The 16,835-nt window shown below is 35.5% G+C and overlaps 1 protein-coding gene across 1 annotated transcript in view; it reads right to left on the bottom strand.

The window, feature by feature from the left end:
• Window positions 1–5,964: 5,964 nt before the first annotated feature.
• The window catches only part of PRKAR2B (protein kinase cAMP-dependent type II regulatory subunit beta), a 75,510-nt gene continuing 64,639 nt past the window's right edge, over window positions 5,965–16,835 (bottom strand). Inside the window, exons 5-11 of the mRNA XM_058863916.1 lie at window positions 14,087–14,193; window positions 12,652–12,805; window positions 11,339–11,440; window positions 10,696–10,770; window positions 9,883–9,948; window positions 9,621–9,759; window positions 5,965–8,178 (exon numbers count right to left, since the gene is read on the bottom strand). Coding sequence (XP_058719899.1) covers window positions 8,045–8,178; window positions 9,621–9,759; window positions 9,883–9,948; window positions 10,696–10,770; window positions 11,339–11,440; window positions 12,652–12,805; window positions 14,087–14,193 — 777 coding nt within the window. The 3' untranslated portion in view covers window positions 5,965–8,044. The remainder of the gene's footprint in view (window positions 8,179–9,620; window positions 9,760–9,882; window positions 9,949–10,695; window positions 10,771–11,338; window positions 11,441–12,651; window positions 12,806–14,086; window positions 14,194–16,835) is intronic.

Here is a 16,835-nt window from a genome sequence, read left to right as displayed (position 1 = left end):
TTTGCTGTAATTTGGTATCTGCAACAGTTCTGCCTTTCAGGAATGCTAACATAGCTGTGCATGAAAATAAGGGGCGGGGGGGGGGGGAAATAGTTAACACAAGTTAAACAGAAATGGTTCCCTGTTTGGTTAGTGGCCACTAGAGGGAATGCTTGGTTGTTGTTCCCACAGGCCTACGAGGCCTACAAAGGTAACACAATTAAAAAGTCAAAAAGAAAATTATATCATAATTGTATTTGGCATCACACCACACTTAAGTCTGCAGATGTCACTGGCACATCAGTTTGAGATTTGCCTTTTCCACAAAGTAATAGTTTGCCTGTTAGTAAAGTCATTGCCATCTGTTGGCCCTGTTTGAAGAAGTATGTTACTCTGAAAAACACCCAGTATCTTCTGCAGTGTGAACTGGAAACTATTTCTGTAAGCAAGCTTAGCTCTAAAATACAGAAAAGCCAATCCTGCGGAATTTAACTCAAAATATTCTGTGCTTAATGACCAAACAAACATGTGCTTTATGACCTTTACAGATCATTTTCCCAATTTGAAAATATTATTTAAATAAGTACCTTGAGGAAAATAATCTTAAAAGTAATACTGAGATTCAAATACTAAGTGACTAGACACCTTATTATAATATCAGCTGTCTACCCCACATCCCACAAGCTCACATTTTCCCTATATTTACAATTCAGACATTTTCTAAATAACTGATATGGCTTTATATGAGAAAGCTTTCATGGCATCCCCTCTCTAAAATACATTCTTTTAATAAATAGAAAACTGGTAAACCAGGAACCATCTTTTTTACACCAGCCCACAATAAAATTAATTTTAAGGCTGTGTTTCTTCCCCTTCTCTTTTGATCTCCCTTGCACATCTAAACAGCCTTTAGGCTCTTTGGAGAGACATCTAAGCTTCTTGGGCTTTTGAAGAGTTTCAGCACAGACCCTGCACTGCCAGATGGAGGCAGGGCAGAAGACCTGGGCATGCAGACATTTCCACTCTGCAAACTGCCTTCCATGCCTGTGGTGTAGCACTTACAAGGTAAACTCACAATGTGCTCTTCTGAAAGTTCCCTCTGCCACAGTGTGGAAGATGGAAATGGCAGAGGCCGGATCAAGCAGCTACAGAAGATACAAAATCCTGTCTCAAATCCCATCTTTCTTCAGAAGAAGTCTGTTGGCCTAAAGAATATGAATCTTCTTATGGAGCTCATTTCCACCCTGCTACGAACTTTTTGGACCCAAAACAAAATAACTTTGTAGCTGTTTACTGTGAAGATTCACAGTTCTCTACAAAAGCTTCATGCATGAGTGTTAGACATGAAGCCCAGTCCTCTGAGATCCACTGGCCCAGATTCCAGACACAGGTCTAGACAAGTAAATACCATTGCTGAACAAGAGCCTCAATATCACACTGGGATCTATGACATACTCAGAAAGCACAAAAATATGAATCCTACCTAGGTCTGAGATTAAAATCTTGTAAAGATTAATGTCTGAACTGTTTTGAAATTCTAAAAAGATACATGTAACAGCTTTCTTATTTTCAAGTCTACCTCTCCTTTGCATACAGGAAGTTAACATTTACCCAGTGAGGATGTAAGGGAAAATAAGTAAAGGAACAGGTAGTCCGTGCAGTAGATGACAGCCAGACATACAAACTAGCTTACTCGCTAACCCCATTGGCTCAAGGCAAGTATGTATCATCTAAATTTCAGGATGAAGATTATGTCAATGCTATACCCCTTGCTCTGAATGCCTGGTCTCTAATTAAAATCATTACTCCCCCTCCACACACCCTACCTCGCCTTACTCCATGCCCAAATGAATGGGTGCCCAGAGAATGAATCAATACTGTGTAACAGAGGCACTCTTGGTAGCTTTGCTGATTCAGTTACTTCTGCTGTTGTAAGAGGTAGAAAATAAGGTGGGGGATTGGGGAGTGTTAGTCTTGAGTTATTATCACATTACAGGTGGCTACCTAGAAGCAAAAAAACAAACAGGAGAGACTACAATTAAAAAATACTGATTAATTTGCATCCTAGCTATTTACCTCTTAAAATTGCCAGGCACAAAGTTAAGAAGCCACAAAGCAGATTTTTTAAATTAGTAATATTTCAGTCAAAGTTGTATTAGTAAAATATATATTACATATTGGGTTTGTGCCTATCTCCACTTTTAATCCCTTCTGTCCCAAGTCAATCTCATCCTTGTAACAAAGCTGTTACTGCTCTCTGAAATACAGCACAGCATTTTAATCCTGCTACAGGAGCTTCCACATCAGCATGTAGACATACACCTTTAGTAATTAACTAAATAGTCCCCAAAACATCACAAGAATCCCGCTCACCAGAGCTTCTACTCCTACCCAACATGGAAGCCTCTGTTCTGCAGCCATTCTGCCTCTCAACCAAGTTGTCTCCTCACACAATGACTTGTATCTCCTAAAGCTGTTTGTACTCATTCCCTCTTCCAAAGGCCATTCATGGCTAGCTGCAGTGGTGGATGGCTCTGTCCTTGTTCCTCCACTTCATGTCCTCAATCTCCTCACAGAAGATGCTCTTGGGAATGAAGAGCAAAGGAAAAGAAAACTTGTTGCTCCCAGGAAAGTTGTTTTCTCTTGAGTTCTAGAAGAGAAATTTCACTTGCCTCTTACAGTGACTCAAATTGGGGAGAAATAGAATAAATAACAGGGCAGGGATTATTTCTTTTTCCCTTCCAAGACAGGTCAGAAATCAATGAGAAATTTATTTCCTGTCATTATGGCACAGATTCCATTTTCAGCTAAACTTTTTTTATCTATAAAGATAGAGCAAGACTAAAATTTACAATAGTATTAGGAAAAAAACAAAGGCTTCACATATCACAAAACAAATCATAAGAGTGATAAATTTAAAAACTCCTCCATCCCAGCTCAAAGCTTGCAAAAAAACAAGTCAAGAAGAGATTACAGAAAAGCTGTAGTTTTCCTCTATGCTGGTTGGTAAATCAAAATGCCAGTGAGTGTTTCTGGGCATTGGAATATTATCATCTGTACTGTATGATTAATTTTAGAATAGCCCTTGTTTTTGCACAGGCCAATAGCTAATAATTTTCAGATACAGTTTGGGAACAACCATAGGCCAAGGAGTGTTCTCAGTTGGCCATCTGTATATGGCCACTCCATATGGAAAGCCAAAAATAAAGCTTCCTAGACACCTTACAAATGAGCTCAGAGAAATACTGGAAAACAGTATGAATGTTGGTCATTCAGTGCCTCAGTACTAGCAAATAGTCTCAGGCACATAAAATTTCTGATGGTAGATAGAGCCATACAGATAAACCAGTGGTACAGTCTGGGTAAGGTTGCTTAGGATAGGAACACCACCTGACCCCACAAGGACAAAGCAACAAAGAGAAAAAGAACATAGAGCTTCTTGGTAAGTTGGATGGGTTTTTCTAGATAAGACATTTATCAGAACTGAGTTTCCAGCATCTTCAGACATGTGAGGGAGAAGGTCCTAAAGGGTCACTTGGATGTCAGGAAATTATTCATCCACAGAGATGTGCACAGAACATTATCCTCTCCCAAAACTTCATAGATGCTCAGCTGAAATAATACCGTCAAAGAAGACATTACGAAGTATTCATATCATGAATTATGCTATTTTTAGGCCATCCTAATTTACCTCAGTAAGAAAAGGTTGAGTCAGCAGATAGTGTCCCAATGACCTAATGTCAGAGTTTTTATATGGTCTTGATTGGACAGCTTCATTTATGTAATAGTTTGGTCTTTGTCTTTCCCCTGTTCTGCCATACACACAGATGCCTCTACCAGTTATCTGGAAAAAACACAACTCCACACATTGTACTCACACAGCCATGGCAATGCCAGAACTGCACTCCAGCTCATTTTGATTTGCCATCAGAGAAGGGGCAGGGGTGGGACAAAGGAGATGAGGAAGGAGAGTGGCTGCCCAGCCAACCAGACCAGTGTGTCCCAGCACAGACCCAACCAGTCCCTCCACTTGCCTTTTATCCCCCTTCTGCCACTGGCTCTTCACCTGGATGCCAGGAGAATGATCATTTAGAGGGAGAGAAATGATGTGAAGAGACAAAGTTAAAATCTAATTTTCTTTGGGCTTTTCATACTCTATTAAGATTATTCAGCTTCCTTTCAGATCATGAAGTGAGAGTGTCCAGCCTGATAAGCATCTTTCTGAGCCAAAGAGTAGATTAAGAACTTGGAAACAGCCTTGGTATATATCTAAAGGAAATACAACTCGCAGAACGATTTGAATATGATCCTAAATTTTGTGACAGACAACAGCACATATCTGTACAGACTCAGCATACAATTCCTCCCTGGAGTAATATCTGAGAACTACAGACACAGGAAAGTATCTTAGAAACTGAAAAAATAAAAAAAATAAAAAATACACACCTATAATTATCACATGTATGATTAGACAAAAAGAGCTTTGAACTAACATGAAAACTTTAGCAAGAACATGTAAGAATGTCTGTGTTGTGGTAAATTGACTTCCAGCAAAGCACCTTGTTCAGCTGACACTATCAGATGCAGTAAGCATCTGAAAAAAAGAAGCTAAGAATTGTCAGGAGGATAACCAGAAGATACTGATTTTGCACATGTGGGAACTCTTGATATTGAATAAACAATAATGTTTGTCATAGCAAGTGTGCCATGGATTACAGAATGGCACAATCATGACAACTGTCACAGAGTCACCTTACAGAAAGCTTAAAGCAACAAACATTTCAAGCAAAACAAAACAAAACCACCAAAACAACAAAAAAAAAACCCCAAACTAAACCCACCATTCCAGCAAGGAGCAGAATAGTCTTCACTGAATAGAAAAGACAACATGAGGGAAGAAGATGGAGTAATAGCGATTTAAGCTGTATATGGTTTCACAATACTCTTCAGAGGTTTGCCTCATGACTTCCACAGTTGGTCACTTCTGGACCTTAAACAGGAAATCCAGAAGGGAATGATTTCAGAAATGTTTATTTCAGACAAATTTAAATTAAATTCATAAAACACAGCATCATTTGACATTTAAAAAGCAGTACAATCAAGGAAATCTTGCTCACCTCAGGGTTTGTGTCTCATGATCAACTTCGGGGCTACAATCAGATTGTTTTCCCCATGGTTAAGGCATTTATAAAAAACATTTGCTGTCATTGTGGATTCTCTTCTGGTTAGTAAAACATACGAACCCATGAATGCCTCTCATACAGGATTTCTTTCAGGATTTTCTCTCTTCACTAAGTGGGGCATATTTTTAAAAAACTCAATAAAAATCTTTAATAACAAAAGCATCAGGTAACTTAAGAACGGACACAGTCTAATAAGGTAAACCTGACACTTGTTTAAAATTATTAGCATTGTCTACTTTTTATTGAAAGGTCTGTAAAAAAAATCAGTAACTTGATATGATTTCATTCTTAGGATTAACACTCACCACATTTATGACATGAAACCTAGCATGTTTGAAGTGTACATATGAAGAGAACCAGGAAAAAGAGGAAGGATATAATGATTTGGATGAAATTTGAAGAGTGATAACATGTTACTGTCAGTTCAGCCCCCCTGAATTTATCAACAAAGAAAATTCCAGAAATCATTCAGTGCTCAACAGCAACACAGTAAAACTGCTGCAACATGAAACTGTATTTTGGGACTCAGAAAATTCAGTCTCTGATTATCCTAAATTTGTTACTCCACGGCTTTTTCCCAGCTATAAACTACAAGCAAATCATCAAATAAAGTAATTATGACAATTACTGCATCAACATGTTGTCTGTTCTGAGTAGACAGAGCATCCACATAACGCCATTTATGAAAATCAGCATGAAAGTGTTAAGAATTATGAATTTTTTTAATAAATGAACATAAATAGGTCACTTGTAACTTTATGGCAATAGAATTAAAAGACAACAACAATATCAATAAATGTAGATTTTTATATATAAAAGTGTTGTTTATTGTAAGGAAACTTTAAATATAACCAACAATATTGAAAATATTATGACTGGCATTTATGGCCTTGATTGTAGTTTACTGCCATACAAGTAATTTCTAGCATTTTTCTTAATCACATTAAGCCAGTGCAAAATATAGGTAGCTTTTAGAGATTAAGCATACAGAATGACAAGAGTGTAGATTTTGGTCACCTGATATTTCCTTCTAGTATAACAGGCTTCTCTTTTTCCCATAAATCAAAAGTACAAAGGCAAGTTATCATATGTGCAATTATTCATACCAGGTTTCTAGGTAAAAAAAAATAAATTTGTAAATTTTGTTCAGATTGTATTTTGTTAGGAATTAGATTTATAATTTATACCATATTATATGATATAAATTATATATTGTTATCATATTATATAATCATAATTTCATATACAGGTATGATTATATTAATTGTCAGAACATATCACTAACTGTAGCATAATGATTACATCAACATACACAAATATATGGCATTAGAAAAGTCAGTATCTAAGAAGGAAAGATGTTATAATTCAGGTGTCTGAATCAGGGCACAAGCAGCCTTCCTACACCTCTTGCAGTGTCATTTTGGCAGAGCTGCCCATCGCCAGTACACGCACTGGCTGTCCATGAACATCAACAGACAGGTCAGTAAGCAGGATTGAAATCGGACTGTGCCTGAAATTTCCAGTCACAGACCCTCGTAAGCAATGAGCCCTGTGCTCATAATTAAGATGATATTCTCTCCTCAGTCTCAGAAGGTATCCCATGCTATTATGGCTGAACACATTATTTCATGATGACCTACGGGTTTTTGAAAGCAAGACATGTTAGCTTTAATGACGACGTATGTGTGCAAAGCTTTGGAAGTACCGATCTTTCAAATCAAAAATATTTTTGCACTTCCTGTTAAGGATTTTCAAGGACAAGCTTAGTTTAGCATGGCTTTTGATATCAATCACTTCAGTAATTGACTCTGATCTTTGATAGCTAAGATTAGACTGCAGGAAGAGAGATATACAGAGATCATTTCACTTGAAACAGATTTAACAGTAAAAAAGGTGATATCTAAAAAAAAAATTTACTAGAGAACAAGCATAAATAGAGAAGACAAAATGCATAAATATAAAACAAGGGAGAAGGAAAACAATATAGGTTATGTATGATTAGGTAGAACATGACAATGACCCATGCCTTTGCTTTGAAAGCATTAAGGTAAATTTGTCAGCTGTCCTCACTCATGTACAGAATTCATGTAACTAATAAAAAATGCAGTTTATTGCAAAAATATACAAGTCCTCTAAATTGCATAAGATATTACAATGTCGTGCTGAAACATGACATATTAAACGAAGAGGACTTTAAAACAAATTATGAAATGTTATAAACCAGATTTGGGTCATGAGCGTTACACAAAACGCATTGTCATGCTTTATCTTATGATTAATCTTGTGATTCACTACATCTGTGATAAATGCAACATAAAATCATGACAACTGTAATAGTCAAAAATTAATATCTACTGTATATCTTCTGTATTAATACATATAAACACTTTGTGTGCACTAATACTTTCAACATATCACATTCAAACTAACAGTCTTTCCAGAAAAGATGTAACCTTTTTGAAGAACAGAAGCTGGTTTAACAAGTTCATCACATGTGGGTTTTTTTAAAAAATCTATTCTTTAAGGAAATGCTGTGTTCAAGGACTTGATTTTCAAAGGTACTGTGCTACTACAGGATGTCTCTATCAGATGGAACCATCAATTCTGAGCACTTTTAAAAATCAAGCCCTCAATTAATTGAATTGCTATTTTCTTAACTAGTATTTCCACTGTCATAATTAAAAAAAAAAAACAAAAAACAACAAAACAAACAAAAACTAAAGAACCACCCAACCAAGAGCAAACCAAACCAAAAAACCCCAATCCCATTCTTAAAATCACAGAAAATGCTTGGCATCTATAGAAAGAGAGACAATTTCTCAGTGGACTAACCACTACTGTGCTATATTCTCATAACAGATCTTGTTGCTCCAATGTTTAGTTCATGCACTGGTGTCAGCAATGTCCATGTTTGTTCCAAAAAGAGCAACGAGCTGCTCTTCATAGTTTGCAATGTTCCTTTTCAGAATTTCCATACAAGGTCCCAAAAGCCTTTCAAATGCCTGCACATCCATAACTAAGATAAAAAGGGAGAGAAAGAGAAAGAACATTATGTGCTCATCAATAACAGACACAAATCCTGGTAGTTATGATATTCCAGTGTAAGATTTTAAATGACAACAGATACTATTGAGGCATATACATTCTTCGCACAGGAGGGAACCACTTACCTTAGCAAAACCAAGATCAACCAACACACTGCTGTCTTGAAACTTTATAAATAAACTTGAATTTTCTCTGTTCCTTATTTTGAAAATATTTCCACAGTAAGATATATGTTACCCAAGAGTTTGTGAAGAAGTCTGAAGGGGCCTGGATTCCTCCACAAAATAAAGTTTTAAGACCCATGAGATTTCAAAAAGCCACAACCTTAAGTGAAGTTGTTGGCTGTATTTGGGCTCTAACAGCCTATTTCATTGCTTTTTTTACTTGCTTCCACCCAAAGTGCAAATGGTAATGAATACTTATTTTCCCAGCAAATGTGCAAGAAGTTGAAGACAATAATTCAGAAGATGCAACGTCAGTGCACAGCCGATCAAAGTATTTTCTTTACCTGATCACATAATGTGATCCTCTATAGTTCCAGCCAATAGGCCAGGAAGGAAACTTCATGTACTTCCAACTTGCTGGCCAGTAATATTTTGTCTCTTGAGAAATGTTCAAGATCTCTGTTGTTTGGGAAGTGCCAGAGATGCTTGTTATTCAGCCAAAAATGGATAATAACACTCTTCCTCACCACTGCCTCTTATTCTTTCCCATCTGCCGTATCTTTGATCTCTACTGCCTGATCATCTCTATGTGTTTCGAGTTTGGAATTATAAAAAATAGAGAAACTTTTTGGCTACTGACTTGGTCATCAAATGGTTATGCAGGAATGCCAAATCTATCTTTGCAGTTTACAGTTTTCCTGTAATTAGGGGCTAAACATCAGACCATGAAAAGCAATGGATGTGAAGGGTTGTCTATGAGCACAACTCCTACAGTCTTCACTCTTCCTGTGCCTGAGACTACAGTGTGATGGGATGATTAAATTAACAGCTAGTGAAGACAAAAGAATTTTTTAAAAGCTTAAGTCATGGGGATAAAAAGGCACAGAATTTTTAACAGAATTATTTCTTAGATGAGTCAGTCTACTGAGAGAAGAAACACCTCACCTTTCTGCAGAGTATTAGACATTTATCTGATAGCTATAGGCATTTTGCAGCAATACTCTGTACTGGCCTAAAACAATTTTTACTTCCATACAATAAGAGAAATGTTTGAGAAATTGTGTGTAATAGTATTTATCAACTGTAAGTAATTTTTGCAAATAAATAACATAAATAGTAATGCACAATACTAGGTGATTACTGAAACAGCCTTAAATCTTATATTCTGGAGAAAGACAGAGTGACAGTAAAAACAACCAAATAGATTACATATAATTTATATTAGATATAAAATAGTATTGACTAATACCTAAACATTTGACAGTGCCAAGAGCAAATGCAGAAGCAGCTCGGGGTTTGTTAGTTACAAGAGCAAGTTCTCCAAAATACTGTCCTCTTGAGCATCGAGCTATTTCTACTGCTCCATTCTCTTCTAGATCTTGTTTACCCTGAAATATTGTGTAAAAAAAGAAAGAGAAAGTATTAGAGGAAAGATTTGCCAAAGTCAGGATTTCATAAGCGAAGTTAGTGACAATTGTAAAAAAAAAGGCTGTTGTTTTAGGGATGTTTACCTTCCTTGTCATTATAATCCTTACTTCTCCAGATTCCACAATAAAGAAAGAATCAGCCAAGTCACCCTGCACAAGAAAAAAAAATAAAGTGAGTAAAAAAAGTGTAAAATTTCCCTTTTAGTTTCATGGTAACACCAAAATATTTCTACCAGTGCCTTGAGGCTCCTCTTTTTGATACCTGCTGCAAAATAAATCACTTTTAATTTGAAAACCATACTCGAGACACATAACCTTCAAAACATCTATACAGAACTGACAGCAAGGCCTTTTCATGAAAAGACATAGCTGACTGTGACTTACACAAAAAGCAGAGAAAACCAACGTTGTGGAAGATTTTTAGGATCCTTACTACCATTTATCCACTGCTGTGTTCCTCCCAAATTATTTCTCTTAGCAAGTTTCCAGTATAAAAAGCCTCCAGGGGCTATGTGAAAACCACTAATTGTCCTGCAGCAAGACAATCACAGTTGCCTATCCCAAAGAGTATACTTCTGTCTTCTTGAAAAGTTGACAGTATTTTAACTTGAGTCTTCAGTGCTCCTCCTTGGAAGTACATTTATAAAGTTTGAATTTCTAAGTATACTAAAAATGTTGACTTTTTTATTTATACCAACAAAGATGGTTGGTCTTGAAAGTATCGTAAGTGAAAAGTGAACTTTTGCAACAAAATAACCACCTCTTACATTTAAGATTCATAGATTTTTTTTTAATATGAGAAAGAAAAATAGGGTTTAAAAGCATGCATTGTCTATAAATAACATGATTACTGTTATCTATTATGAAAGAAAAACTAAAACTAGGAAGAAACTGTACCTGAGCAATGATTTGTTCTCCATCTTTGTACACTTTGGTACCAATCACGTCAACCACTTTTAAACGCTCAGATACCTTCATTTAAAAAACAAAAAAAAGTAAGAAATATTTGGTTAACATTATGATAGTATATATTTAGAAAGCCCTTTGATATTTCTTTTTGTGAATCTTTGCACAGCATAGTGTATCTTTATTTTTCTGGTTTGATTACCATTAAAAAAAGAACTGCTAAATAGTGTTCCAGAGGGTATATTACAGTTTTAACAGCTATTCTGATAAGCTTCCATTTTTGTTAGAAGCCTTCAAAAATTATGCTCAGGAAAGCACACATGTAAAAATATAGCTGATAGATGAAAATAATTTTCAATTCCCTGAGTCATTGTTTAATTTTGTTGGCTAATATCTAGTAAAACTAAGCTTTGGGAAACTGAAAGTAAAGTTAATTTATGTTTTAAAATATAATATGAATAATAATAATTTATTCCAAATTTAAAAAACACTAAAATGTAGTTTTTCTCTGAAACAAAAGTATGCAAACTTCTATTGTGGAGACACTTTGAATGCCAAATTAAAAGTAATCAAGAGCAGAATCTTATCAGGTATCTCCAACACAGCCATTAAAATAATGCAATAGAAATCTTACTTCTAAGGATTTAAGGAATGGCAATGACTCAATAAAACTTTCATACATTCTTCTCTTTTTGGCATTATTTTTTACAATGATTCTTCGGAATGTTACCCTATCCTGTAAACACAAAGAGAGAAAGAGAGTTTATTAACTGAAAATATGTGCTAGAAAATACTTTAGAACTGGCTGTATATTATCAAATTACCAGGTTTTAGTCACTCAGTGTAGCTGTCAATCGAGCTGGCTTTTCTCTCCCTACTGTCAGTTGAGAAAGATTCCTCTAGAGGTCAATCAGGAGTTCCTAAAGTTAACCTGAAAATCGCTATCAAAATCCCTGCAGGGTACATACCAAGCTCACGTACAGAGGGTAGAGTTTACAGCAGTGAACACACAGCAGGTAATTTAGGAGATTTAAGAGACCCTCAGTATTTAAATGTTTCATTTACAAAGTTTATTCATTACCCTGAGGTCCCATACAAATTGATATGTACTCAAAGAGGCTTTTAGGGTTTTGTAGAAACCAAAATACATGAGTCTGGGTCTTAGGTCACAGCCCACTTACTGCTGTTTCAGCAGAACAAGGCTCACTGCTGCCCTAAACAGCCAGCTGGACATTCCTTAGGATTTGACCATGAAAGTGAACCAGACAGATGGAAAAACTACACATGTGGTGTTTTCTTCTCTTAAATTTGTGTGGCTGTGCCCTGGGGAGAGGCAGAGGAAAAATGCACTGCAAGCCTTCACTGCTACAGGGGGCACTTAGTGGCCAACACAACACAATTTAATATAAAGCCATTCTTAGTGTCCTAAACAATCCCAAAAGTCACATGGATTAAGCTGGTGAACAACCGCATGTTTCATTTCAATCCTGGGATCAGTCATTAGATCAATATGTACATCTTGGAGATGATGGCCATCTCAACTTACGTTTGGGGTAAACTCAATTACTCAATTAATCTTGTCAGAGATCTTTGTCAGGTAGTATAACACTAGTAAATAACCTCATATTGGAATTTTACTCTGGAAACAAAGGCATTTCCAATCAAGGTATAGGGGAAAAAATTAATATGCAATTATCAGTGGTTTTCAAATTGGGAAATTGCAATTAAAATTTTATTTTTTTAAAAAAATTATTATTTTATTGAACTTTGGATTTTCATCTGTGGATTCTGGAAAAAGATAGCATTGTGTTGGTATTTATCAGGATTTCTAGAATTAAACTTTCTAAAATCATATATATATATTTTTAATGCTGATATAGCATGCCAGTGAAATCTATATAAAATATATCTTTTTTAAAAATAGCTTAAAAGAAGTACTCTACTTACCAAACCCCAGATGGAACCAGGAGAGGTAGCTATAATTGTAGCTGCTCTGGGTGTATTGTACATTAAGGCCAACTCACCAAAACACCCTCGGTTATCATAGGTTCCAACACATCTCCCAACACCATCACATTTTACATAAATATCATATGTACCTCTGTTAATAAAATATATAAATACAATGAGTAGAATCCAGCCCTGGCCTTTGCTAAGCAGCCTCTCACTATATTTTTTTATACCATGAATTACAAAAATAAAGCATTTGAAAAACACATTTGCTTGCTTAAATGGTATTAAACACCTTGTAAAGTCATCTCAATGACTTCTATAGATAATAAAAGTGGTCCCTCTTTAAAGGGAAGAATAGGGTTATTAGTTTTTACATTAACTCAGTTTAAAGATAGAATGGATGTACAGTGATCTATTTATCACCAGAACTTATTAAAAATGAAGGTCTAACTTAAAATCTGTTTCTTAATTTCATTGTAACCAAACTAAATACAAACGTCAAGTCTTTGCAAAAATTACTATGATAGGATCACTGAAATAATTACACAAGTTATTTAATATTTTAAATATTTTACAGTAGTAATTTCTAATGAAACAACAGAGATGCAGGAAACAGAGGGAATGTATCTGAAAAGAAGCATAAGATCATGAAATACATATATGCATTATACACATTTTTCTAATTTATTGTGCATTTCTTCTCTCCATCGTTAATTTAATAACTTTTTTTTCCCCTCGGGAATGCAGTATAATTTGATATCTTGTAAAACATGAAGTTGCCAAGCCCATTGATGCTGAGCCATCATTTTCTTCTGTCTTGAATACTTTTATGGTGTGCATTGATAAATCATATGAATGTAATGCAAAAATCTGTGCAGTTGTTTCATTGATAAGGGACAAAGAGGTGATACCCTACACCTAAAAACCACAAGGCTGACAGGATATTGTAAAGTCCCTGAAGCCTTTTTCATTACCAGAGGACAAGTGGTAACCTCACAAGGCTGAAAAATATCATCTTTCCAGCACAGAATCTGGACACGCTTTTATGATCATCTGATTTAATATTTCAGTTAGAAGGGACCTAAAACAATCCTTTTGTTCACCTACCTGACTACTTCAGGGCTGCCAAAAACTGGAAGAATTTTATTCAAATAGTTGTCCCAATGCCCCTTAAACACTGACAGGCTTGGGGCATCAACCTCTAGGAAGCCTTTTTCAGTACTTGACCACTTATTTGGTAAAGAAATGCTTCCTAATGTCAAATCTGAACCTCTCCTGGCACAGCTTTGAAACATTCCCATGAGTCCTGTCACTGAATACCAAGAGAAAAGCTGTAATGTAAGCATTAAATACAAGTTCACAGAATACAGACTTTTCTCAATGGACTTTTGCATAGCACTTTGTGCTATAGTAAGACACAGCAATTCACCTGTCAATGACGTAGAAGTTGTCACCATCATCCCCTTGATCAATTACATGTTCCCCTCCTTCAACCATCTTTTCAAACATTGCATCTAACACCTGAGACATCTGTTCCTGTTTAAAAGAACACAAAGACAAGAAATTATCATCTGCTTCTAAAATTTTACTCTTTGAATTAACTAAATGGTCAGCTTCCCAATATGCAGATAAAAAATGTTAATGGTGGAAAATATTCATGCTACAGAAATGCATGGATCAATAATAGAAAGAGAGTTCTATTTAGTATTCAGTGTTAGATTTTCCTCTTCAAGTGTTCAGAGCACAGCTTCCCACTTGTCACTGAAAATGACAAAATAGATCTTCTTTGCAACATAAATTGCTCATGACCATCCAAAGACAGAATTTCAGCCTTCACAGCTGAGTAACTTTATACCCATAGAAAAAAAAAAAACAAACCTGTATCCATTATTCTAAATGATGCATTTACCTGATTTTGTCTTTAGAACTTCCCTTACAGAATTTAGTTTCACAAAATGATTGTGAAGGATTTTGAAAGTCTAAATTATACAATGCCTGCACAATGTTGGGCCAGATGTAACCATAAAGGTCAGCAACGCTTTGGTTCAGCAAGTAAATACTGGATTCTTTGGGAAGTAGGAATTTACACACGGCTACAAAACTACTTTGTTCACAGAGAAATGTTAACAGACTAACAAAATGTGATCATTTGAATTACAACTGTCTAATAAAATAAAAAAAAAAAGCACTAGTTACTTAATTTGTCTTATTTGGTGTAAATTTGGCTATTCACATCTAAAACGCCCAAATACAGCTCATTGTGGATTAAGAATCCAGCTCATTGTGGATTAAGAATCCTAAAAAGACAACTGAACAATTTAAATTTTATATTTGGTTTATCCTGCAATATGCCTAAAATTCTATACTCTGCTTCTTGAAACTTATTAAGTATGTGTCATACTGGAACGAGCAGATTTGAATGAAAACCATGATAGAAAAAGCCTGTAGATATGCATTTTGCAATGGTTCAATTCACAGCATTTCCAGCCACTGAAAGACGGATGGCATTTGCTTTTCCAAAGAACGCCAGTCTAAGTCAGTCATTTAGAGTCCTCCTGCAGCCCATGGGAAGAGATAACCATACAAGATAGCTTAGAATCATTCTCCAGAGATTTCCCTTTCTTTCCTCTGAGGATAGAGAGATCTACTGTAACTCCCAGTCACGCACAATTTTTAGACAGATAAATTAGTTGTAATGAATTCCATCCTTATCCTGCTGAATTTTTTACTTAGTGAAATATTTTAAAAATACCAGCAGTACCATGCTATCCAAGCTTTTTTGAAATGTGGAAGCTAAATACAAATTTTCCTTCACAGAGTTGGTTGTGTGTGGACACAAAGAACAGAATGGCAATATCCATCCTTAGTACAGTTGATCATGATAAAGTACAGGGAGACATCACGCAGCCCTCCTAGGCCAGCGAAGAATCATTTAACTGTGTATCTACTTAGTACCTTTGTGAGTACAGACAGGTATGTATTTGAAAAACGATGGATCATTTCAGATATCAGTGAATGTGTTATAGGTCATTTCACAGAAAGAAAAGTGTGAATGGGTGCCATTGGGAGAGACTGAAAATTATGTACAGGGGTTACCTTTTAAAAACTTCTGTGCTTGAATGAATAGGTAATATTATTTCATTCTTTTCAGTCCTCTCTATGAAAACAAAAATAAATTCCTACAGAATCTGCAAAACTCACCTATCAACTTGTCTAAGGCACTTGAAGCAACACTTTCCCTTCCTCTGGCTTTACATCTGAATTGGCAAAGTGGCTCCCCAACCAACAGCCCTTGTCTGCCTTTTGAAAACAAGTGATAACATACAGAATGCTCCCCACTTCATGGGAGGCTAGCCCCAGAACTTAAAATACTTCCAAGATATCTTGGGGAAAAAAGATTAAACCAAAAAGAGGGTTATTTCCTGTAATGGAGGAATAAAACATATAGTTCTTTATTCTATGTGCTTCATCTTGGATTTCTGGTTAAAACATTATCAACTTATAACTATGAATCAATCTCACCAAACCACAACTTTTCCAATATGTAAATCTACAAATTTTTAATGCAACAGAGTCGGATTCACAAATCCAATTCCCTTTTAAAAATGTCTAAAACACTTAAAGATATTTAATACATCTGTGAGCAGTCTATTAATTACTGAAGCACTGCACATTTATTTTAACTTCCTAAATAAACTGCAACTAACTTAAAGGCAAGTGGTCCCTTTTCTAAAATTTTCCACTTTAAATTAAGACAAAGCAGACTGTAATAACCAAACCAGGAACATGGTTTTTGCTTTTACATGAGAATTACATAACTTGCTTTCCCAGTTTGCTCTATGTGAATCCTCTGGAATCTCTGCCTGACTGAGGCTCAATTTACTGGCACCCTCTGTTATTATTTTGAAAAGATAAAGATAGGCAATTTTAGAATTTAAAAGCAGATTTGTTTCATAAACACAATTAATTCTAGTATTTTGTAATACATTCTAAATGCTTTTCTTCCTTAAAGCATTTTCTTCCTTAAAGCAAAAGTTCTACCTTCAAATATACATGTAAAATGAAAACAGGATGAGGTGGGTTTTTGTGGCTGACTGGCCTGTAGTCCCCTGTGTCTTTTTCATTTCCTTTTTTAAAAATGGGAGTTATGTTTCCCCTTTTCAAATCACTGGATTGCC

This window comes from Poecile atricapillus, chromosome W (genome assembly GCF_030490865.1).
Source record: "Poecile atricapillus isolate bPoeAtr1 chromosome W, bPoeAtr1.hap1, whole genome shotgun sequence".
Lineage (NCBI taxonomy): Eukaryota > Metazoa > Chordata > Aves > Passeriformes > Paridae > Poecile > Poecile atricapillus.
The sequence above is the reverse complement of the archived record's forward strand: the minus strand, read 5'-3'. Positions and strand labels throughout refer to the sequence as shown.